Below are 24,101 nucleotides of genomic sequence, written 5' to 3' on the forward strand. Positions count from 1 at the left end.
ATAATGGATAATTATATGTTTATTGTAATACTTGCTCAGGTCGCCTCTAGTTTTCATTGCTATGGATGTTATGAAGATATTTTGTAAGCCTGCTTCTAACTCTATAGCATATAAATTGTTTTTAAAAGTCATAGTTGAAAATATTGAAGTAGCACGGCCTTTTGTATGTTGTTATTGTTGTTGTTGTTTAAGCTTATTTTTACTTTTCAGGTCACAGTAGACATACTTCCTATTAAATAATTCTTTTGTCTTCCCAGTGTCGTACATTCAGTTTTCTTTCTTCCTGTCTGGCCCATCTCATCTAGCCAATCTCCTTTGCTTTTCTTTAAACATTGATTATCCTGAGGTTTTCATCAGTCTGTACATCCTCCTCTTCATCTGTGCACTCTTGTGGTGATGACATCCATGCCTGTCACTACACAAGCCATCTGGGTGCTGGTGATTCCCACTTGAGCAGCTCATCCAGGATTGCCCTCAAGCTTTGGTCCTGAAAACCTGATTCCTAACTCCTAGCTTTCTCTTAACCCAAGGGTGTCTACTTGTGCATGTCCATGCTACTCCATTTGAGGTCACCATTCTCTCTTGTGCTAATTCAGGTAACATCATGATTGGTGCTTCTTCCCATCTTCTTTTACACTATCACTTTCCTGCTTAAAGCCAGCAGTAGTTTTGCTTTTCCTTCTGATTGAAGTTTAGACTTAGTTAGGCTTACAAATCTTGGGATCTAATCCCTAGTTACTTTTCTAATCTCATCTCCTTTTCCGAACTCCGCACCTCAGTGTTTAGGACATAGCAAAATTTCCAGTTATCTTAAATACTATTATGTCATGTAGGCATTTGCTTCTGGACTGCTGATTTCTCCACCTAAAATACTTTACCTCCACCTAAAACACTACCGTCTATGAAGAATAAAATACTTTATTCTTTAATAAAGATATAGTCCTTAATGTGACTATTTCCTAAGCATTCTTAAGAGCTCAAGTTTGATATCTTGGCATTCTGTTATCTACTCCAGCCCCATAAATTTGTATCCCAGCCCTCTGTATGTATGCCTTCTATATCTTCACCATTCCCATCATAATACTTAATACATGGGGTTGTGTTTAACTGGGTGCTTATTAGTCTTCCCTACCAAACTCTAAGTTCCTGGAGGGGGAAGTACCAGGAAAGGCATCCTTCAGTCTCACTTCTCTTTGGATGTTAGTGCCTTTCACAGTTCCAGGCACATAGTAGGCTGTTGGAATTGGATGTGTAAATTTGACTTTAGAGAAGGGATCACCTTCTCTTTTGACATTGAAAATGTACATAAACACACATTTTCACGTCCTTTCTTAATCTGTATGTTTTGATCTGGCCCTCACAGAAGTCTGGTTGGCTGCTATCTCCACCCAAGATCACATACATACATACATAACTGTACACACATACATATACACATAAGGCACAACTTCAAGTACAGAATTTGATAGAACTGTAGTTTGTGCTGTGTGTTAGCCATGGTTTTTATTTAAACCCATCTTGATAACATTCCAGTAAATTGCCCTATTTCCGTTTCCTAAATTAGTCTAAGCAATTAAAGAAGCCACATTTACTTGTAAAACATCATGGTTTTGATATAATTTGCATTTTATTCCATAAAAATGTCATTTTCTGTTCAACTATAAAGAAAGTACTATTGAGCCACTGTGTACTCATAGAATGAATGTAAGCTATTTTTCTCTACAGTCGACCTAAAAAAGCATGTAATTCTGATGCTGCTTTTGATGAGTTGTGGTTATATATTCTCTTTGTAAAGTTAACTGGACCATTAGGAGATCAATCCCATGCATGACCTTGGCCTCATTGCCACTCCACTGAAGGCAACTGAGCCCATAGAAAAAGGCAGAAGATATTTCATTATTTTTACTCATCAATTACTCCTAAATGTATTAGACTGTATTTGCTTTTGCTTTTGTGCTGCTGTGAATGCTTTGCTTTGGAGTCTTCCCATGATTGACTCCTTGACTCAAGTGAAATGCTAGCTCCTCAGAAAGACTAGTGCAGTCCACTAAAAGAGGTCTAGTGGCCCTTTTATTGTCTCCATTTTACCTGTTTGCATCTCTAATTATTTTAATTGTATATCTTTTTTTTTCTCCTTTCCATGTAATATGTATTTACTGAATGTGGAATTTGTCTTGTTCACCCTGTTTCCTCAGTAATAGAACAGTCTCTAAAAGTAGTAAATTTTCAGTAAATATCTGTTGGGTGGCAGACTATTGTTATAAAATGTTTAACTTTATTATTTAGATTAGTAAACTTATTATTAGAAAGTAATTTCCCTCAAAATAGAGTTGACATCCATTCCATTCAATAAATTTATAACATGTCTTCCCCCTTAATAACAGTTACCATCTAATTTATGACATATCTTTGGTACTTCAAAACAGTTGCAAGTTACACCAACAAATATTAATACTCTCCTCACCACCAAGGGGGTCAAGTGGCTTAAACAAGATTTCCATAAGTAAACTGTCCTTGGGTCTTCTAAACCAGATAGTTTTATTATGTATGTGCTGCTGCTAGTTTAGAAGATTCACAGTAATTCTTAAAACAAGCTGCTTGGGCTGGGGATATAGCTCAGTTGGTAGAGTGCTTGCCTCACATACACAAAAGCCCTGGGTTCAATCCCCAGCACCAAAAAAAAAAAAAAAAAAAAAAATCCCCAAGTCCCGAAAGCTATCTTTAGCTCTTCGACTATTCTTTTCAACATTAACCTAAAATCTTGGCTTCTGTTATAAACAGTAAAAGTTAAGATTTGACTATTTTTTTTGTTACATTGGTGATATTTAAAATAACGTTATATATTCAGTTAATGGCAAAGTCTATTATAGTGTGAGTTAAAGTAATATGATTAATACCTTCAAACACATTTCTTGGGGGTAGGAGAGTGGAGAGCAATCCAGGGAGGGTTAGTAGCCCTTTTTGTTTCATTTTCTTAGGGCACTAAAACATGAGACAAGGCAAAGCTACCCATTATTCCCACTATGTGATACTATCCTTATTACTATAGTCCTTCACTGCCTTTCCTTTCATTGACTCCATCTCTGTTCTCAGGTCTGTGGAAGGTTTTGGTTAATGATTTCTGTCATCAGAAATGTAAAATGCTTTTCAAACTGCTCAGTATAGACCACATTGCAGTTACCAGTGAGAACATTCTCTGGAATCTTTTTTTGGTACCTTCAAGAAAGTAAATGATTACATTTACTTTCCCAAAGTACATATTACAAAGTAAGCAATTTGGAAAGTGAAAATTGTTGAATCCATTTGTCATTTATTCCAACAGTCTCTTCAACTCTGCCTGCCTCAGCATTGAGATTAGTAGTTAAAAGAGTTAAAAACAACAACAGTCTTTCAGTAATCTACTGTTCTCCTTTCTTCCTTCTTTGATGTTTTTCCTAGAATAGACTCTTATGAAAAAACAAGTTGAAGTTAGGACTAATATGGTAAATTAAAAGTAGTGTTATTCTTGTATCTCTGACCCTTTCCTTGGCATTCTTAAATAGCCTAAGGGAAAATTTGATTGGTCCCTGCTGTTTGTGTTGTTATGCTCCAGAACATGTATGTGTGTGCACTTTGCATTAGATAATTGGATATATCTGGGTTTGGCAGGATCAACAGGGTTAAATTAGAGGGGTGTGGTTGATAGGATGAAGGAAAGACAAAAGTGTTGTCCAGTCAGCTCTCAGTCTCCTCCATTGCTAATTCTGCATTCCAAGAAATAAAAACCATGTCCCACCGTGTGCCTTTTCTCTTAGAGTGACAATAGATACAGTCAGTCAATAGCACTACCTGTTTCTTAAAAGAAAGGTCATTCTAAGTTTCCCAGTATTGTGACTTGGAAATTGTTAACAGTCAGTATGACAGACATTTTAGTAGAAAAGCTTTAGAGGTTGTGACAAGTTAACTTTCCATCAGTTGTCAGTAAGTGAGGAGGGAATACTACAGACTCCTCACTGATTAGGTATCCAAGGTTCAATAACTAAATCAAATTGGCAGATATCTCTCTGCATGTAAACTTCCCTCATTTCCAGAGAGAAAACATCTTAAGTAAATGTCAGGGAAAAGTTTATCCCAACATAAAAACCATCAAACTATAATCAGGTCTGGTCTGTATCAGTCTACAAGATGACTTAAGATAGTATAATAAAAAGTAAGCAATTTGGAAAGTGAAAATTGTTGAATCCACTCGTTGTCGTCCTAAAATGTTTCTTTAAAGCAGTACACGTGTTTTTCAGTAATTTAAGTTTTGTATACTTTGGTCTAAAGCACAATAAACATTTTTATAGCATCTTATGAATTATAATTTAAACTGTAATGAATTAATATTTAGAATAAAATAGGTATTTTCACATGTAAGTAGTAAAAGTGTTCATTGAAATTTGTTTCCTTTTATTAGGCTTAAGTGGAAACCCTGCAGATTTAGAAAGAAGAGAAGCAGTGTTTGGAAAGAACTTTATACCTCCTAAAAAGCCAAAAACCTTTCTTCAATTAGTATGGGAAGCATTACAAGATGTCACTTTAATTATATTAGAAATCGCAGCCATAGTATCTTTGGGCCTTTCTTTTTATCAACCTCCAGAAGGAGATAATGCACGTAAGTAAATGTGGGTAGGGGATATGTGTGATTCCAGTTTACTTCCATTCATTTACTTAATATATAACCGTAGCCAGCCAACATTTATTAACTGTATTATGTGCTAAGCCCTGTTCTGAATACTTTAAAAGTGGGTTATATTATTTCAGATAATTTTCACAATAACCCCAAGAGTTAGCGTCACCTGCATTTTACAGCAAGGCACAGAGGTTATTACATGTGAACATTTCACATGTATGACATTGTACTATCAGGGTTTTTAAGATCTTTAGGACATTATTCTATTATGAAATAATTCCAGTTTTTTTATTTTTGAATATTTTGAGACTATTGTTATGAAAGCAAAATTCTATTCCCAAATCCCATTACTTTTCAAGTTCTTAAAAATATTTTGTTATATCCGTGTTAATGTATGTTGTTACATACATACCTTGTTTGCCATTATATAAATGTTTATTTTACAGATTGAACTTTCCTTATCTGAAATGCTTGGAACTGGAAATTTTGAATTTCAGACTTTTTTTGGATTTTAGAATATTCATAGATACATATTAGATACCTTGGGTAGGGGACCCAGGACTAAACAAATTTATTTGCATTTCATACGTACCTTTTATTCATAGCCCAATAGTGATTTTATATAATATTTAATAATTTCCTGCATGAAACAAAGTTTCATGATGTAGAATTTTCTACCTGTGGCACCATGTAATTGCTCAAAAGGTTTCAGATTTTAGATTTTGGAATTAGCAATGTTAGAGTTATAAAATGTATCCTGACCAATGGAGGAAATACACTGAAGAATGGGTGGATCTGCTTTAACTTGTCATTACAAATTATTTTGTTTGCTCCTGTCTTTTTATACCTTTCATTTATCTTTTAAATTTCTTCTTTATATATCACAAGATGGATTTCACCAAATATTTTTGTTTGGGGAGTTTCATTCTTAGTACTTTCAAGCTATGGAGAGTTTAATAAATATTTGGTAATTCTAAAAGTTGGCTTATGTAATCACTTGTCATTCCTTTGAAGGTGTGCCTAGTGCTGATGCAAAAATTTATTTTTCTAAAAAAAAAAATCATCCAAGCACATAATAATCCCTTAACAAAGGTCATCCATCAGTATTAGTTATGACTGGAGTGCAGGAGCTAGCTAAAATGTTGCTGATAGACTCAAGCAAGGAAGATCTAATCTTCATGTTATCCAGGAAGAAACTGAGGCTCAAAAATCTTAACTAGAATATAATCCATTCTTTTTTGCTACCTTGATTCCCACCTGTCTTAAATCATCAATAAATGCTTATAAGTTTAAATTCATGAAAGGGAAATAAATGTGAATTGTGCCTGATTGTTAAAACCCTGGAATGCTTAGCCACTGAGCCACATTCCCAGCTCTTTTTTAGTTTATATATATATTTTTTATTTTGAGACAGAATCTCATTAAGTTGCTTAGGGCCTCACTAAATTGCTTAGGCTGACTTTGAGCCTAGAATCTTCCTACGTCTGCCTCCTAGGCCACCGGGATTACAGGCATGTGCCACTGTACCTGGCTAACACATATTTTTTTCTTTTTGGAGAAAGTTGGTTACAGAATAAGCTCGTCTATCAGAGATTCATGTAGAGCAGCACTGTTGACATTTTGTGCCAGAAAATTTTTTGTTGCCATGTTCATTGTACCACCTTCCAGTTGAGGAAACCAAAAATGTGTCCACATTTTATTAGGTGTTCTACAGGGGGCAAAATTGCCTCTGGTTGAAAACCACTGATGTAGATGAGATTTAGGCATTATTGAGCCAAATTATTTTTCTAACTTCATTTATTCTTATTAAATAAAGTTTACATATTTTGCTATTAAAAAAGTTAGGAGAAGAGATGGTTCAAATGAAAAAATGGAAAAAATTTTTCATGGAAAAAAAATCCCACTTTCCAGAGATTTATGGTATACCATTTTTTAAGAATATTTCCTTCCAGATTTTAAAAGATGGGTTTTATGTCTGTGTGTGCTCATATATGTGACTATGCATGCATAGATAGATGTGGGAGATGTGTAGATATGTCTGTTGATCTGAAAAGTGAGGTCATACCAGGTTTAGCAATGTAGAGTTGAATTTTTCAGTTTTCCATGTACCAACTGTCACTGTAGACTATTAGCAATTTGTATTTTAGAGTTGAGTGAGTTGGCAAATTTTCAAGAATATCTTTACTTTCAAATTTTGTTCAAAATTTGACTAAAAGAAAACTATAGAAAATGATTTTCAGTGGAGTGGAATTCATTACACAACAAGGTCTAGGGCAAATCTTTCTGGAATTCAAACTACTTCATTTATAGGATGTACTTGATGGGTCCTTCCCATATCTGTTACCAATGCTGGTATCAGAATCCATCTAGAAGATAATCTAGAATTGTCAGTGTCATAAAGCCATTTTAAAAGCTCAGAATACACTGGAAGTTTTTACTAAAACATAAAGATATTTTTGCTCCATTCCATGTTGAAAAGTTAGTGTTTGCACTTTATGTTTTTAATATTTGTAAGAACACTGCATATATCTGCTTTTCCAATTATGTTTTAACACTAAGCAGCAATAACTTGCTTAAAGAAAGGGCATATGTGTAAATCCCCAGTCATAGAACTCTAAATTATCAAAATTTCTTGCTAATGGTTGGCATGAAAATGTGCCCACACCATGTACAAACCTGTGATTGCTCATGTTTGCATACCAGTGGTTCTCGACATTTTGGTTTCAGAGCACATTTGGATTCATGGTATTGAGGAATATAAAGAGCTTTTTATTATGTGATTTATTTATAGGTATATAGTGCTAAATAGAGAAATCTTAAAATGCTAATGTGTTCTCACAGGGTGGGGGCTTGGTAGCCATATAAGGTGATAGACATGTTAATTCACTCATTATGGTAACCACTTCAAAATGTAGATATGTATCAAAAGTATGCCTTAAATATATGAATTTTTGTCACTCATACCTCAGTAAAGCTGAAAAAATATTTATCAGTGCATTATAAAATAAGCCCATTATAGTTAGTATAGATGAGTAGCATTTTGATAGAAACTAACTATCCTCGTCACCTCCCCAAGTAATGAAATTTTTAAGGAAATAATGAAAAAGGTGATGGTGTTTTCCACTTCTGTGTCTGTATTTAATGTCTGGCTTAATTGAGAGCTGGGTTCTTCTATCTCCTTCTGAATTTAATGTGTCACACTATCTCATATAATGTTATCTTTGGAAAATTCTATTACACGTCAGTGAAAGATAAGGCAAATAATGTTTTAGTGTTACAAAGAGTGAAGATGAAAATTAGGTTATGCATATCAATATATACACAGGGAAACACTTTGGTAAAATAGATTTTTGTTATTGTATTTGTACTTGAACTGAAAACATTAAAATACTTTTTTATGTGGCTGTAAACTAGTACTTTTGTAACTTTGAACATGGTGTTATTTTCTTTTTTTCTACAGCTCCTCTAAAAATTTGTAATAGTCAACAACAGGAAAAGGATTCAATTTCTAGAAATATTTTGCTACTATTTCACTATCATTCTGATCTTATCTGTATAATATAGAGGAGTGCCATATATGAAATGAAGTGTGTCATTAATTTGTTTCAAATTCTCTTTTGAACTATTCATTCATTTAGTGATAAATATGCATGTGAGTTTTAAAACTGAAAATTATGTAATTGTCATACATTTTCTTCTTCTTAGCCTCTGTTACATTGATCTTTAAAACGTTTTTGGTTAATTACTCTTATTAGTAAAACGTTTGAGCACATGCCTCTATATTACTTATAAGTTTATGTACAACTATCTTTCTAATGTATTTTAAGCATATTCAAAAGTAGAAAATGAATAAAAAAGGTTTAATTTTTTAATAGCTGTAAAAAATTGTTAAGCCTAATTTGATCTAAGTTTGATTTACTTTTTAACTTGGTTTTATCTTTCATAGCTTAAAAGAAACATATATTTATTTACCCAAGTTGAAAAGTGTACTCACTTAATCATGATGCTCATTCTCAGTTCATCTATCAATTACATGAAATTTTTTTGTTGAAGCATGACAGATTGCATCTTCTGATGTCAGTTGGTTCTTGCACATTATTATAAAATATTGTTTTTTGTGTTTTTAATAAACTATATAAAACCCACTTATTGCTTCACTTGGATAATATTTTAGCTGTGTTTTCAGGTTGATGAAAGTGTTCAGTGTGGCATTTCAGTGTTCATCTGTTCTCAAATCCAGACTTGCTCTAATTCAGAGCGTTACTGTTAATCTCCTATCCTTTTGGTATGGAAAGGATGAAGAAGAGTTGTCCTTAAGCTTCCTGTGTTTAAAAGAAATGTAAACAATAATTCTCTTAATTTGTTATTGTATACAATGACATATGATCCTTTCTTAAGCTTGAAAATAATTAAAACATAAGTTGCAGTATTTGAGTTGACCATCCGGCTCTGTAGAAAAGTTGCTTTATACCATTAATGACTGAATCCTACTGATAGTTCTCAGGATACTTTTTGTGGATATTCATCTCTCTCTTCCATTTCATCCCCTGTTGATCTTATAATTATGTTGCCTTCTTCTTAAAACTGTCCCACTTGCGTCTCCCAAGATTAATCTTCAGTTAGCTCCTCATACCCAGGATCTCTTCTTCAGTCTCTGCACACAGTTCTGGAGCTTATTCATTGCTAGTGTCACTTATTTACTTATTCTTCTGTATCATTTTTCCTCTGCTTTGTTTGTCCAACCAGTGACTTTCGGGCATTTCAGTTCAGTGGAAAATAACATTTACATAGCAACCCAGAAGAATATATCCCATCAGGTGATATATATAAACAGCCAGAGTAAAGCTTCAAGAAATAATACTTAAAACTCTTCCTACATCGTCCTTATTTTTTTCTGTTTCATTTTTCAAAGTATTGCTTGTGGGCCACTGAATTGATTTTAGACTCACAAGTACATTATAGCAGAAAGCCCAAAAACCATCATTCCATTTTTCTTCACTGTATTGACCCCCACGGTTTTGGGGTTTTTTAGGTTTCCATCCCCATTCTTTTCTGAACTCTTTTTCTGACTTACAGCAATTGTACTGACTTTAATCTGTCATTGAAATCCTCTTCCCTTGAGTCTATATGGCTGGTTCCCTGTTAACATTTGACTCCTAGCCCAAATGTCACAGACACCTCAGAGGGGCTTCCTTAGTTCATACAGCCTCTATTAACCCTCCTCATTTCATAGCACATCAGCATGTTTTATTTTCTTTTGTGGCACTACAGATTTCTCTGAAGTTAATTGTTTGTTTCTTCATTATTTGAATTTGTTATATACCATTCCTACCTACTGGTCTGCATGTGAAATCCATGAGCTCATATGTTTTATTTACTTCTCTATCTCGATCTTCTAAGATAGTGTCTGGCACCTAGTAGGTTCTTGTACAGTTGAATAAGAAGTAGCACTTTGCACTTTTTTTTTTTTTTAAACAAATTGAAGGTTTGCGGCAACCCTATGTCCACCAAGTTACTTGGGTATTGGCATGTACTCACTAATGTCTCTGGTCACGTTCTTCTGGGTCCCATTTGGTAATTCTCACAGTATTTTAAACTTTTTCATCATCTTATATCTATTGTGATATGTTATCAGCGATCTTTGATGTTACTAATTGTGCTTGTTTGGGGGTACAACAAACCACAGCCATGTAGGACAAGTGAACTTAGTTGAAAAATGTTGGGTTCTGATTACACCAGTGGACCATGCCCCCATTTTTCTTTCCTTCAGGCCTTCTTATTCTCTGAGGCAATAATACTGAAATAAAACCAACTAATTCTACTACAATGTCATATAAATATCAGGTGAAAGAGTAGCATGTCTCCAATTTCCAGTCAAAATCTAGAATTGACTAAGTTTACTGAGGAAGGCATTTGAAAACAAAGATAGACTGAAAACTAGTTCTTTTTTGCCAAACGGCCAAGTTGTAAATGCAAAGGAAAAGCTCTTAGGACAACTTAAAAGTGCTACTTCAATGAACATACATTGATAAGAAAGTGAAATAGTCCATTGCTAAAAGGGAGAAAATATATAAGTGGTCTAGATAGAGGATCACAACATTTCTGTAAGCCAACGTCTAATCTAGAGTAGGGTGCTAATTGATTTCAATTCCATGAAGGCTTAAAGAAGTGAGGAAACTGCAGAAGATAAATTTGAAGACAGCAGCAGTGAGTTCATGAGGTTTAAGTAAAGAACTCTTTTGGGAACATGTAAGTGCAAGGTGAAGCAGTAATTGCTGATATAAGCTGCAACAATTTGTTAGAAGATGTAGCTATAATGATTGATGAAGGTGGTTACACTAGACTACAGATTTTCATTGTATGTGAAACAGCCTTATCTTAGAAAAAGATGCCATCTAGGACTTCCATAACTAGAGAAAAGTCAATACCTGGCTTCAAAGTACAGGCTCACTTTCTGTTATTGGCTGATGCAGCTTGTGACTTGAAGTTGAAGCTAATGCTTATTTGCCCATTTCAAAAATCCTTAAGAATTATACTAAATCTTTGCCTAAATAGCAGAACATCTGTTTATAAAATGATTCTTGAATATTTTAAGACCATGGTGGAGACTCACTGTTGGGGGGGGCGGGGATTCTTCAAAATATCATTACTAACTAACCATGAATCTGGGCACCTAAGAGCTCTGATCAAGATGTACAACAAAATTAATGTTTTAACATCTGCTAACATAACAGATGTAATTGTTGATTATTCTACAACCCATGATCAATGAATAATTTTTACCTTCAAATCTCATTTACGAAATACATTTATTAATAAGGCTATCGCCACCGTAGATAATGGTCCTTTTGGAACTGGATCGAGTAAATAGGTGACTTATTTCCTGAAGATTTTCAGTTTATGTAGAGACCATTGAAGACATTGATGATTCATTGGAAGAACTCAAAATATCAGAATTAATAATAGGTTGGAAGTGAATTCTATCATGAATGATGTTGAGGGGTTCACAGCTTCAATGGAGAAAATAACTGCAGATGTGGTGGAAACAGAAGGAGACCTAGAATTTGATATGGGCCCTGAAGATGTGACTGAATTGTTGCACTTCTGTGACAAAACTTGAATGGACCAGGAGTTTCTTGTAGATGAGCAAAGAAAGTGATTTCTTGAGATGAAATATACTTCTGATGAAGATGCTGTAAACACTGTTGAAATGATAAGGGATTTAGGATATTATGTAGACTTAATTGATAAAGCAGGAGTAGGATTTGAAAGGATTGACTCCAATTTTGAAAGATCTGTAGGCAAGATACACTTTAACATCATCAAGTGCTGAAGAGAAGTCTTTCATGAATTGATGTGGCAAATCTTATCATTGCTTTATTTTTAAGAAAGCTCAACTACTGCTTCATCCTCCATCAACCACCACCTGATCATTCAGTAACCATAAACATCAAGGCAAGACCCTCTACGAACACAATGTTATGACTTGCTGAGGGCTCAGATGATTGTTAGCATTTTTTGACAGTATTTTTAATTAAGTATTCGTTTTTTAGACACACTACTGTTGCATACTTACTAGTCTTCAGTTCAGTATAGACATATATGCACTGGGAAACCAAAAAAAAAATTATGTGACTCACATTTTTGCAATGTTCATTTTATTTCAGTGGTCTAGAATTGAAACTTTTGACACCTGTGATTTGATCTTCAGCGTGTTTTCTTCTAGTACCCTGGACCATCTCCCCATCCTACTGTTGAAAATCTCAGGGACAGGGAACTTGAAATTGACACAGTAAACATTCTTGAATTTGTAGATACTTGGAGTTCACAGGGTGTCTAAAACTATAAGTAGAATTGATGAAATAAAAAATTAATACATGAAAACATTGTTTAGACATATATATAGTCATCCATTCAAAATCTTTTTTTTTTTTTTTTGATAAGCATTTTCTTTCTTCCCATTAGTTTGTGGAGAAGTTTCTGTTGGGGAGGAAGAAGGTGAAGGTGAAACTGGTTGGATTGAAGGAGCTGCAATCCTCTTGTCAGTGGTGTGTGTGGTATTAGTTACAGCTTTCAATGACTGGAGTAAGGAGAAACAGTTCAGAGGTTTGCAGAGTCGAATTGAACAAGAACAGAAGTTCACCGTCATCAGGGGTGGGCAGGTCATTCAGATACCTGTGGCTGACATTACTGTTGGAGATATTGCTCAAGTGAAATATGGTAAGTATGAAGGAGTAACACATATGACTCTAAATGTAAAATTTATTATAATCTTGTTTCTGGTTCAACAGGTCACTACTTTTTGTTTTAGGCGATCTTCTTCCAGCTGATGGCATACTTATTCAAGGCAATGATCTTAAAATTGATGAAAGCTCCTTGACTGGTGAATCTGATCATGTTAAGAAGTCTTTAGATAAGGATCCCTTACTTCTATCAGGTATGAAATTTTTTAATAAATTTTGATCTTTTCCCTCTCCCACAGTTATGTACCATTGTTAGCAGTTTCTTTCACTTAAGAGTCCATGATGTGAAGAGGAATCAGTATTTTATACTAGCTTACCCTTAAAATTCTTAGAGACTATTTTTTTTTTTTTTTTTTTTTTTGTAAAATGACAGAGACATTACAGGTCTGTATCCAGAGCTATATTTTACAAATGAGGTATCTGAGTCCATAAAAACAAGAAATTTGAAAGCTAGTTAATGTCTAATGATAAAACTAAAATATAATGATATTTATTGAATTGGTTTTGTTCTGTTATCACCTTTATTCTTAAGGCTTGTTGAAGTATAAAATTAAAGAAGGTTTAAAGCAAATTAATGAGAACTCTGTGATGGTGTACTAAGGACAGGTGTTTTGTTTACCTAATCTAACTCATTCTTTTAACTGGTGAAGAATGAGTCTGAAATGTAAACCATTTATCCAAGATTTGTATGACTAGTTAACAGTAAATACAGGAGTAGCATTCATATATTCCAGTCAGGAATTTGTACATGTTTAAGACTTAGAGAAAAGAAGGATTTGTATAGGTAAGGGTACCATTTGAGAGGGAGAGGTGGAGGTCGTAGCCTAAGTGTGATGACTTGAACTGAGGTTAGTTGGAAATGAAATGGCAAGGATGATGCAAAAAAAAAAAAAAAAAAATCACAAGCTGGGGCTGGGGATGTAGCGCGCTCACCTGGCATGTGTGCGGCCCGGGTTCGATCCTCAACACCACATACAAACAAGGATGTTGTATCTGCCGAAAACTAAAATAAGTATTAAAAAAATTCTCATTCTCTCTCTCTCTCTCTCTCTCTCTCTCTCTCTCTCTCTCTCTCTCTCTCAAAAAAAAAAAAATTGACAAGCTGCCTTCTGATATGCAGAATGAGAAGCTGAAGTATCAGAAATGGATGCTAATTTGTTAAGTTGGATTGCTAAGATACTTATTCTTAATTGTCCAGTATTCTCTAAAGAATTTAAGAAACTGTCACAAATATATTTATTAGGTTGAATTTGTATAGAGTTTGGGAGAAGCCAATTGTTGTCTTCTACTGTTACTATTAAATTTTAGTGGAATGCTAACATTTTATGCATTGTCAGAAGATTTATGCTGATTTAAATATCTAATAACTTGGGAACTGTAAATTTTAATCCTTTTCTGTGAGTTTTATATTTTAATTAGTTGAACATGATTTCACTAAAACTGAAGTCAAACCTATGATATCTGCAAGGGTAAGTTAAGTTAGAACCAGAACTTCAGAGCAGAACCTAAGTTTAACTACTGCCTTTTTAAGATTTGTGAATGTGTGATGAAAAAAACTTATTATAAGGCTCTGGGCTGTAGCTCAGTGGCAGAGTGCTTGCCTAGCATGTGTGAGGCACTGGGTTTGATCCTTAGCACCACATAAAAATAAACAAATAAAATAAAGGCATGCTGTCCATCCACAACTACAAAAAAATTTTTTAAACACTTATAAAAAGAATTATGGTAATTACATGTATATATGCTGAAGAACCTTTCTATAAAAAAAAAATCAGAGTAATTGCATAAATATACACCATTTACAAAAAAAACCCCTGAGACCCATATACCTTTAGCATTCCACTTAGGATATGCCACTTAGGATACTCATCCTGTTTGATTTTTTTATTTGTAGTGGTGTACTTGTAATTCATACCAAATAGAAAAATTTTGATATGTAATCTATTTAAGTAATACATATTCATTTTACTGATTCTTTGCATACTTCTGAAAAACTATAGTTAATATTAATCACATAAAATCTATAACCTTGCCAAAGGGAAAGGAAGGTGTCTAATCATACCTTACCACCACAGGCTGACTGTGCCATGTTATTTGGCAAACTGAGATAGTCTCCTGTTGCCTTGTGCTATATATACTTCATGGACTTTTATGTACATCTAGCTTATTTACATAGTGCTTAGCTGTTCAGGTTGATTTCCTTTAACTGAACTTTGCTCCTTTTCTATTTTAACAAGAGATGACTGGTGAGCTTAATGTAGACTCAGGTTCCTAACACAAGTATATCAGAAAAACTATAAATTTTCCATGTTTAAGAAAAGACTGAAATAACTTTGTAGAGTCCTTTATCACAGTATGGGTGGGAAAGTTTTTCTGCATTTATTTCCGTATTCTAAAAATGTACTAAAAAACATGACATGCATTTATTTTTAAATTTACTCTCATGATGCCATCTCTCATTGCTGTTCTTGGCTTCTTAAATTTAGATTTTTAAAAGCAGTATTCAGTCAGTGGTGGGATATGACCTGAACAAAAATTGTTTACTTTGTCTGAGCACATTAACTGCCAACATCTAATCAGACTGTAAGGAGGAACAGAGCATAAAAACTGAAATCTTCAAAGCCAGAATTGTTAAAAGAAACCAATTGTCCTTTATATATGACATTATTATCTTGAATTTCATTTCTTGTTCTTTTGCATTTTCACTGGCAAAGTAAAATATAGATTTTTAGTAGAATGTAGATTTTTGAAAGCAAGAAAACTTTAGTTTTTATATTTTCAACATTCATATTAGACAAGTTACTCAGTAATTAATAGCTAAATATACATCTTTATGTGCTAGAATTAAATACATACGCTTTATGAGTAAATACCTGTGAACACTGGTTTGGTATATAAGATGATGGTAGATGCTGCAGACCCTGCCCTCCAGAAGGATTTGAACTGATAAAATGCAAATAAGCAATAAGTGTAAATAAGATTTATTGAATGTAAACAGAGAGAGAAAGTGAATTTTTGAAGCCTGTTTAAAATTGGTAAAAAGATTAAAATAGCCAGGCATGTGGCATATACCTATAATCCCAGTGACTCGTGAGCCTGAGTCAGGAAGATCACAAATTCAAAGCCAACCTCAACAACTTAAAGAGACTGTGTCTCAAAATCAAATTAAAAGGACTGGGGGTGTGGATCAGTGGCAGAGGGCCTCTGAGTTCAATCCCTAGTACAGATTAAAAAAAAAAAAAAAAAAAAAAAAAAAAAAGGATTGGAATAGTAAAATGGGAAGTCTTTTAATGAGTAAGGAACGACACAGAAATAGGCGTGTACAAGTTGGAAAACTATAAATATGCATCATTGTTATAAAAGGAAGATAACCTTTGTCCTTTGACAGAGCTGGATTGGATCTTTGCCTTACCACCTGATAATTATATAACCTTGGGCAGGTTTCTAGAAAATAAGAATAATAATGCTTTTCTGACTATAAGAGTGGTGTGAGGGGAATAATCTGAATTCAGTTTTCCTATCTCTGCTCCCTTGCTTTCTGTAATGGAATTTTATGTTAGAATGGTGGGTGAGAAAGTTTGAAGGTTGGATATTCTCAAGTTATTGAACTTAATTCAGTAAGAAATGTAGTGTCATAAAGTTTTGAGGCATGAGCATATGATGAAATCAGATTGTAAGAATACAAAAACTCATTTCAGGATGAGCTGGAAAGTCAGAGAGATTAGCTAGGGGGCTATTTTTGCAATCTAGGCAGTCTGAACTGAGTCTCTAAGGGTAGATAAAGGTTATAAGGTCGGGTGTGAGAAATTCGACATTCATTGCAGTGGAATTCTTTTTGGATATAAGCACATTTCTTTATAAACAATGTATTTCTCAAAGTATTCCTCACACTTTATGTTATTATTAATAATAATAAGCATTCATTGAACCCTTGACATATATAGGCTTGTTTGAGAAATATAGGTCTTATTATATGTCTGTGAAGTGTTAAGTATTTTTATTTGCATTTTATGGATGAGGAAGTGAGATACTGTAATTTGCCCTGTATCACGTGTTGATAGAGTGAGCTTTGAACACAAATGATTCTTTAGGTTAAAATCTTATGCACAAGAATTTAGATTTATTTAATGTCTTAATCGGTTTGTTTTATTAATATTGATATTAAGGATAAGTATTACTAAAGCTTCAATTTGATGGTAGGAGAGAAATGTATTATAATTTTTACAAAGTTTTTTGTTGTTGTAGGTACTCATGTGATGGAAGGCTCTGGAAGAATGGTAGTTACTGCTGTAGGTGTCAATTCTCAAACTGGAATTATCTTCACCTTACTTGGAGCTGGAGGTGAAGAGGAAGAGAAGAAAGATGAGAAGAAAAAGGAAAAGAAAAGTAAGAATAGCAATTTGTTCTTAAATTACTATTTAGAAATACAGCAGCAGGATCATAAGAACTTCTATAGAAATAGACTTCTTTCTTGAGATTCTGATATGGAAAATTCTACAGAAATTCAATTACCTAATATTATACTTCCAAGTACTAGTATTAAAGGAGAGAATTTTTCTTTTAAACTTAATAGTCCATTCAGAGACCTTTCATGGCTAAAGATAAAACTCAAAGGAAAAAATAGTCCATCCAAATATTAAACATTGCCTGCTAGGCAGGCAGTCTTCTACTGAGCTATGCCTCCAGCTCCTTGCAGCAGTGTTGAATATCTGGGTGGATTTTTTTTTTTCCTTTGAGTTTTATCTTTAGCTATGAAATCCTTATTTCAAACAAAAATGTATTTGGAAACTTTTGCAAGTGAGGGAGGCAAGCCTCTAGATTTCTCTTACTCTGTTCCTCAAGCCCTCAGTGAACCTCCATACGTTTCTGAAGATTGAGCATAGTATAGTTTGAAAATCAGTGGTGATGATGATTAAGTGCTTTGCATGCTCCCTCTCTTAGATTCTCACAGCCATGTGAGGTAAAGACGGTTGTTATTTTTACTAATGAGACTTATAGAGATTGTGTAAACTTGTTCCAGGTCAGAGCATTAGTAAGGGACAGATCCAGCCTTCTCCATTCTGCTCCATATTAATATACAAGAGTTAGAAGTCACCGGATCCTATTTAAAAAAAAAAATGTTTACATTATTACTTTATTCTTATTGATTCCACAGTATCTTTTCTAATGAGTACCCTTTTTTCCCTAAGATTCCTAGGAATTACTGTCTGCCTCTTTGGTTTTTTTCTTTCCCCCTTCATAAAACAGGACATTTTTCCTTCTGTGGCCTTATAACTCTTCTCCCATTCTCTTGACTACTTTGGCGACTAACTCAAAAGCAGTCCAGTGTGAACTGTCTCAGTTTCCTCAGCAGCCAGGATGTGGCTGGCTGGTCTCTCCAGACTTAAACTCATTGAAAGTAGCTAGGTATTCTCTTACTATCTCCTCATCTGTCCTGAGCTTCTGTTCCTTCCTGACCATATTTGTTCCATGTTTTCCAGTTTGAAGATAGTTCTGTTTGATAGAGAAGGTGGAAGAAAATAGGTTGAATGCTTCTCCCTTATCATTTTAAGATATTGCCTGCTTCAAACAAAAAACTCATCCCTTCGTGATTACTTTTACTTCAGATAGCTCATTTTTCTGTGTTCCCTAAATCCAAGGTAGTTTGGGGAATCACCTTCACTGTAAGTCTGACTTATTCTGTACATTCATATTCTGGTTTTGCTATATTTCCTCTCCTGTCTTGTATCCATGCCTTTTTTGTTTTCATTCCTACCAAAGCTCTCCTATGTGCCTGTTGTCTTTTTATAACATTCCTCCCTCCCTCTTTATCCCAGCCCTTTTCTGCTTTCTTAAGGTTATTCCTGTATTTAGTTTGAAAATCTCTTGTACCATATTTGGGTTTATTACAGCTGATAAAAGACTGAAGCCTTATGAAAAAAATCAAACAATTATAGATGCCCTAAATTATTTTGGACTATTCCCCTATGGTAAAACCTAGGGAGTGATTGATACAGCAGGTAATTGCAAACTAAATGTTTTCTAATCTGTGACACACACACATACTCCATTGTGTAACAGTTCTGTTATAGAAATGTGAACTACCTTTGCATAATTTAGCAGGGTTGTATTCATTTCTTTTGGAAAGCTTTAATTCCCATTTTGTTCCTACAGATAAGAAACAAGATGGAGCTATTGAGAATCGCAACAAAGGTAAATTGAAGAAGATAAAAGTACAGTTAGCATGTTTTCATTATATCCAGAAATAGCTCTACTGTATACTATATCCATCCAAAATTAGGATACATGTGGCAGGGAACATCAACAATGTTTATTAACTTGGATTAACCTCTCTTCCTGCTAGTGCCTTAGTCATGTTGTCTCTATGATGCTAAGAAGATTTTAATTATGATTTGTGGTAGTAAGCTTATGTAGGTAACTTTCTACATAAGCATTTCAAATATTTTAACATACCTGAAATCTTGTTTCTTTTATAGCTGGTGGCATATGTGCATAAGAAACAATGTATAATGTGAATATTAATATGTGCATATTTCTCTATATGTGTGGTCATAATGTTCTGTTAATCTGAGAGGCATTTATAGACTTTGGATGTTACCTAAAAACATTAATACAGGGAAATAAATTATTTAGTATTCCTTTAGTTCTTAGCCTAAGGACCCTGTGATCATTTTCATCCCCATCACATAGTATGACATTCTCAAATCTGATATAGTTTCATACCCTAATGTCACTGTTGTGTTATTCTTTGTATGTGAGCACATAAACACAGACATAGCTGAATGTTTTTACCTCTTCTGTTTTCTAAGAATCTGATTTTTTAAATAAATTGCTTCAGAATATTAATAGTAATAGGTGCCTTTAAGATGCAGTGAAATTATGTTGCTTGCAAATGTAGCTAAAGCCCAGGATGGTGCAGCCATGGAGATGCAGCCTTTAAAGAGTGAAGAAGGTGGAGATGGTGATGAAAAAGACAAAAAGAAAGCAAATTTGCCAAAAAAGGAAAAATCTGTTTTACAAGGGAAGCTTACAAAACTGGCTGTCCAGATTGGGAAAGCAGGTAAGATGTATAGAAGAAAATGGTGTTTGTTTTAAAATGCGAACTTTCTGCTCAGAAAGTATCGGTTGATGCAGATAAGGCTGAAAATTGTTGCTTTGTGAGTGTAAGGGAAATTAAAAATAGTTTTTTATTTTTAGCCACAATGTACCAGGCCCTTTGAGTTACTATAGATACTCAGAATAGTATTGCAGCTTACATAAAGGGAATCGTCCTTCATCATTTAGCTAGTAAGTGATCAGGTTAAAATCTGTGTCTAAATTTGCCCAGTTTATAAGCCATACACTCATCTCTAAATTTCTCCAAATTTTGGGGGGTAGTGTGGTAGTAGAGAGAGAGCTTGCTATGAAGTTGTTCAACAGATTATCTAACTATAAAAAAAAAATTTTATCACACACTTTGTTCATACTTTTATGGGCTACCTATGAAAAATTTGTGTTTCTTTAAACATTATAATTTAGCCAAGCCCAATAGAATTTTTGTAGTGAGGCAGAAGATACTGACTTTCTTCACTAGAAAACATCATTAATAGAACCCTTCTTTAAGAAAAAAAGCAAAGCTTTTAAAAGATAGAGCATGCCCCAGCATTATCACCTTTTTAAAGAATACTATATGGATAAATCCTCATACTCATTATTAAAATCACTTAAATTGCATCACTCTATTGCTTCCAGGAGAATGTTGGGTAAAGTTTTTTCTTCTTTTTTTTTTAATTTATTTTTTAGGTGTAGATGGACACAACACAATGCCTTTATTTTATTTTTTTTATGTGGTGCTGAGGATCCCACCCATGCTAGGCGAGCACTCTACTGCTGAGCCACAATCCCAGCCCAAGTTTTTTCTTCTATCCTCTATAAGTTTATTATCTAGTAAAAAAATATTTGTTTTTATAATATGTAGCTAAATCATAATACTGACTCCTTTAGTGTTTTTCCAAGTCAGTGAAGCAGCAAGAATAACCAAAAATAAATTGAGAAATAATAATTCAGATTGTGTGTGTGTGTGTGTGTGTGTGTGTGTGTGTGTATACACTTATACATGCATGTTTGTTTCAACCATAGTGTTTATTTCCAAGTTTCCCAGTTGATCAGATTCTTACTGGCTTCTGTTTCAGTGTTAGACAAATTGCCTCTTGAATTTGTAAAGCTCCAGCTTATACTAAGCATCTAGTATTTTCTTGTCATTAACTATTAATTTGTCTCTAGTATTTTCTTGTCATTAACTATTATTTTGTCTCTAGTATTTTCTTGTCATTAACTATTATTTTGTCTCAGCCTTAGTAGAAGGCAAAGGATACAGTTAAGTCTAAGAATTGTAAATACATTTTTCCCAGTCCTCCTAGAGTCAGGGCTATACCCGGAAGCAGAAATTAAATCTGACAATGTTAAGTGATGAGTTAGGTGCAAAAAGGAGGTAACAGTTTTTCAGAAATGAAAATAAATATTATTGAGTCAGTTATTTCTTTACAGTAGCTAATATATAACTGGCAGTGGTAGTGTCTGGAATATTTAAATAATTGCATACTTCTCTTTTTTTTGTATCCTGAAAGGTTTGTTGATGTCTGCCATCACAGTTATCATTCTAGTATTATATTTTGTAATTGATACCTTCTGGGTTCAGAAGAGACCTTGGCTTGCTGAATGCACACCGATTTACATACAATATTTTGTGAAGTTCTTCATTATTGGGGTTACAGTTTTAGTGGTTGCAGTGCCAGAAGGTCTTCCACTTGCAGTCACTATCTCACTGGCTTATTCAGTCAAGGTTAGTACAAAATAGTTAGTTGATGTATTTTGTTTAAAACTTCAGCTGGTTTGGAAAATGCACATCCAGTTTCTCTTTTCTGGTTCTGAAAATGGAGGATCTCTGTAAGTATACATTGTTTTCTTTAGAAATGCAGTCACTGATTGTACCCGCCCTTAGCTGAGTATTTCTTTTCATAGAGACCTTATACATGTGGAAGGCATCCTTGATACAGTATTAAGCACAACTCTGCTAGGCCAAGTTCTAACCTAAATTTCATTATGTTAGAGTTATGGTCATGTCACATCACCTCCTCTTTCCTACCTGTAAAATTAAGGTAAGGATGTTTGTTGTTCTCCTGTGGCACAAAAGCAAAGAGGGTTCAGTAAGGTTCAACTTTTTGAGGCCTTCTTTCATCCACTCATCCATTCCCATAATTGCCCCACAATCTGGTCTTCATATTTGTAGGCAGATTGATGTTTCCAAAAAATAATTCAGATTTTACCATTTCCTTATGTAAAACCATAGGACTCTTTACTGTGGTCAATATGGCCCTTGCTGACTTAGTGCTCACATGTTCAACTCTCCCTCCGGCCCAGCCTTTCTGCTGGCTTTGAAACATTCCAACTGTGATCTGGTTTTACAGGTTTAAAAAAAAAAAAAGAAAAAAGAATGCTGCTCTCATAAATTTTGAAATGTTAATTAGCAGTTCTCCTTAAATAACACTGCTAACAGTGAGAAATATAAAGTAATTAGTCATAGTTTCTGCTCTAGCACTCTTGTCTTCAACTATTCCAAAGGGTTTTACAGTAGATAGGCCTGACAAGATAAGAATGTTTTTTGCTTATTGTTTTGAGTTTATTTTCAAAGTGATGGTAAAATACAACATAATCATTTATTTGTCCTTTTAAAAATATTTTTAAATAAATTAGAAATAATTGAAGTAAATACAAGTTTTAGGCACATTGATTAGTCATTGTCAATACTATAATTAGTTCATTTTGAGTAGTCATTAATGATATTAATTTTTCAATTGATGAGAAAGATATAAGCAGATTGATTTATATTTGTTGAATAGAAAATGAATGAGAGCATTTTAAACATTTTAAATGATGTTTTTAAGCCTTTGTTAAATGTTTAGCCCTGATGTTACCAATTACTGTTCTTTTTACTACATTATAATCTTCATGGATCTTCTTTTAGTGTTTTGCAAAATTAAACACTTTAAATGTGCAGTTCTCAAGTAATTGGGAAGAACACATTTCTCTTCCCCAACTGATTTTCTATAGCATCTTGCATGTTGATAGTCACAAAGGGGAAAACAACAACTTTGTAAAAGAACTCTGTTGTTTTTAACCCATTCTACATGTGTTGAAAGCTAATCATAAAGTATATTTAGATGCCCTTTGAAACAGTCATGAAAACTTTTGGCTTCTTGGTTTCTTTTCTAGTTGTAAATGAGAGAAAGTGGTGAAACACATTTTGATCCTTAGTATAAAAATATCAAGTCTTCCAGCATGTGGAATAGATAAAAATGATCCAATTATGGTTTTGATATATTAACTTAGTCTGTCAAGTTAGAGAAAAAAAGAAAGAGAAGCAACTGCATACTCACAAGCTCTTTGTTTATCTTAATGAATCAACATTTTCCTTGGTGATTGATTAAAACAGCAGTCTTTTATTTTAAACTTAATAAGGAGACTTCATCCATATTATCTTAGAGTACTCTGAAAACCACTGTACCTGTACATATTGTCATTGCTTTTATAATGTGAAGACATTTTCCTGAGCTTGTTGGAGGTGTATAGTCACTGTGAGTTGCATATAGATTATATTATGCACAGAAAAGTGAAACCATGAGAATCTAGTAGTTTATTTGAATAGTCAAATGTACTCTTATTCTTCCAGTATTAAATTGGTACTCTTTTCAATGTGTTTATGTAAGGCAGAGAGTTTTAATGCTAATTTTGTCATTTTACTATAATGATATGATAGGTTTTATATGTAGTTTAACTCTTTTTTTTTGTTACTGTAGAAAATGATGAAAGATAATAACTTAGTAAGGCATCTGGATGCGTGTGAAACCATGGGAAATGCTACAGCCATTTGTTCAGATAAAACAGGAACATTGACAATGAACAGAATGACAGTTGTTCAAGCTTATATAAATGAAAAACATTATAAAAAGGTTCCTGAACCAGAAGCTATTCCACCAAATATTTTGTCCTATCTTGTAACAGGAATTTCAGTCAATTGTGCTTATACATCAAAAATATTGGTAAGGTTTCTTTAATAATTAATATATATGTGAACATTAATTCTTAAATCTGTAATGATTAGACTGCTTGTAATCTTTCAGATCTATAATTTGAACTGCATAGTGTTAGGTTTTTAAAAGACATCCATA

General features: G+C 33.7%; 1 protein-coding gene across 6 annotated transcripts in view; it reads left to right on the top strand.

Annotated features, from left to right (window-relative positions):
- The window catches only part of Atp2b1 (ATPase plasma membrane Ca2+ transporting 1), a 105,228-nt gene that overhangs the window by 51,126 nt on the left and 30,001 nt on the right, over window positions 1-24,101 (top strand). For all 6 annotated transcript variants that reach the window (XM_026399066.2, XM_026399031.2, XM_026399056.2 and 3 more), the window contains exons 3-10: window positions 4,436-4,633; window positions 12,617-12,871; window positions 12,963-13,088; window positions 17,140-17,280; window positions 19,048-19,086; window positions 19,793-19,954; window positions 21,501-21,715; window positions 23,730-23,972. In XM_026399066.2, the coding sequence (XP_026254851.1) occupies window positions 4,436-4,633; window positions 12,617-12,871; window positions 12,963-13,088; window positions 17,140-17,280; window positions 19,048-19,086; window positions 19,793-19,954; window positions 21,501-21,715; window positions 23,730-23,972 (1,379 nt within the window). The remainder of the gene's footprint in view (window positions 1-4,435; window positions 4,634-12,616; window positions 12,872-12,962; window positions 13,089-17,139; window positions 17,281-19,047; window positions 19,087-19,792; window positions 19,955-21,500; window positions 21,716-23,729; window positions 23,973-24,101) is intronic.

The sequence above is a fragment of the Urocitellus parryii genome, chromosome 5 (assembly GCF_045843805.1).
Source record: "Urocitellus parryii isolate mUroPar1 chromosome 5, mUroPar1.hap1, whole genome shotgun sequence".
In the NCBI taxonomy this organism is placed as follows: domain Eukaryota; kingdom Metazoa; phylum Chordata; class Mammalia; order Rodentia; family Sciuridae; genus Urocitellus; species Urocitellus parryii.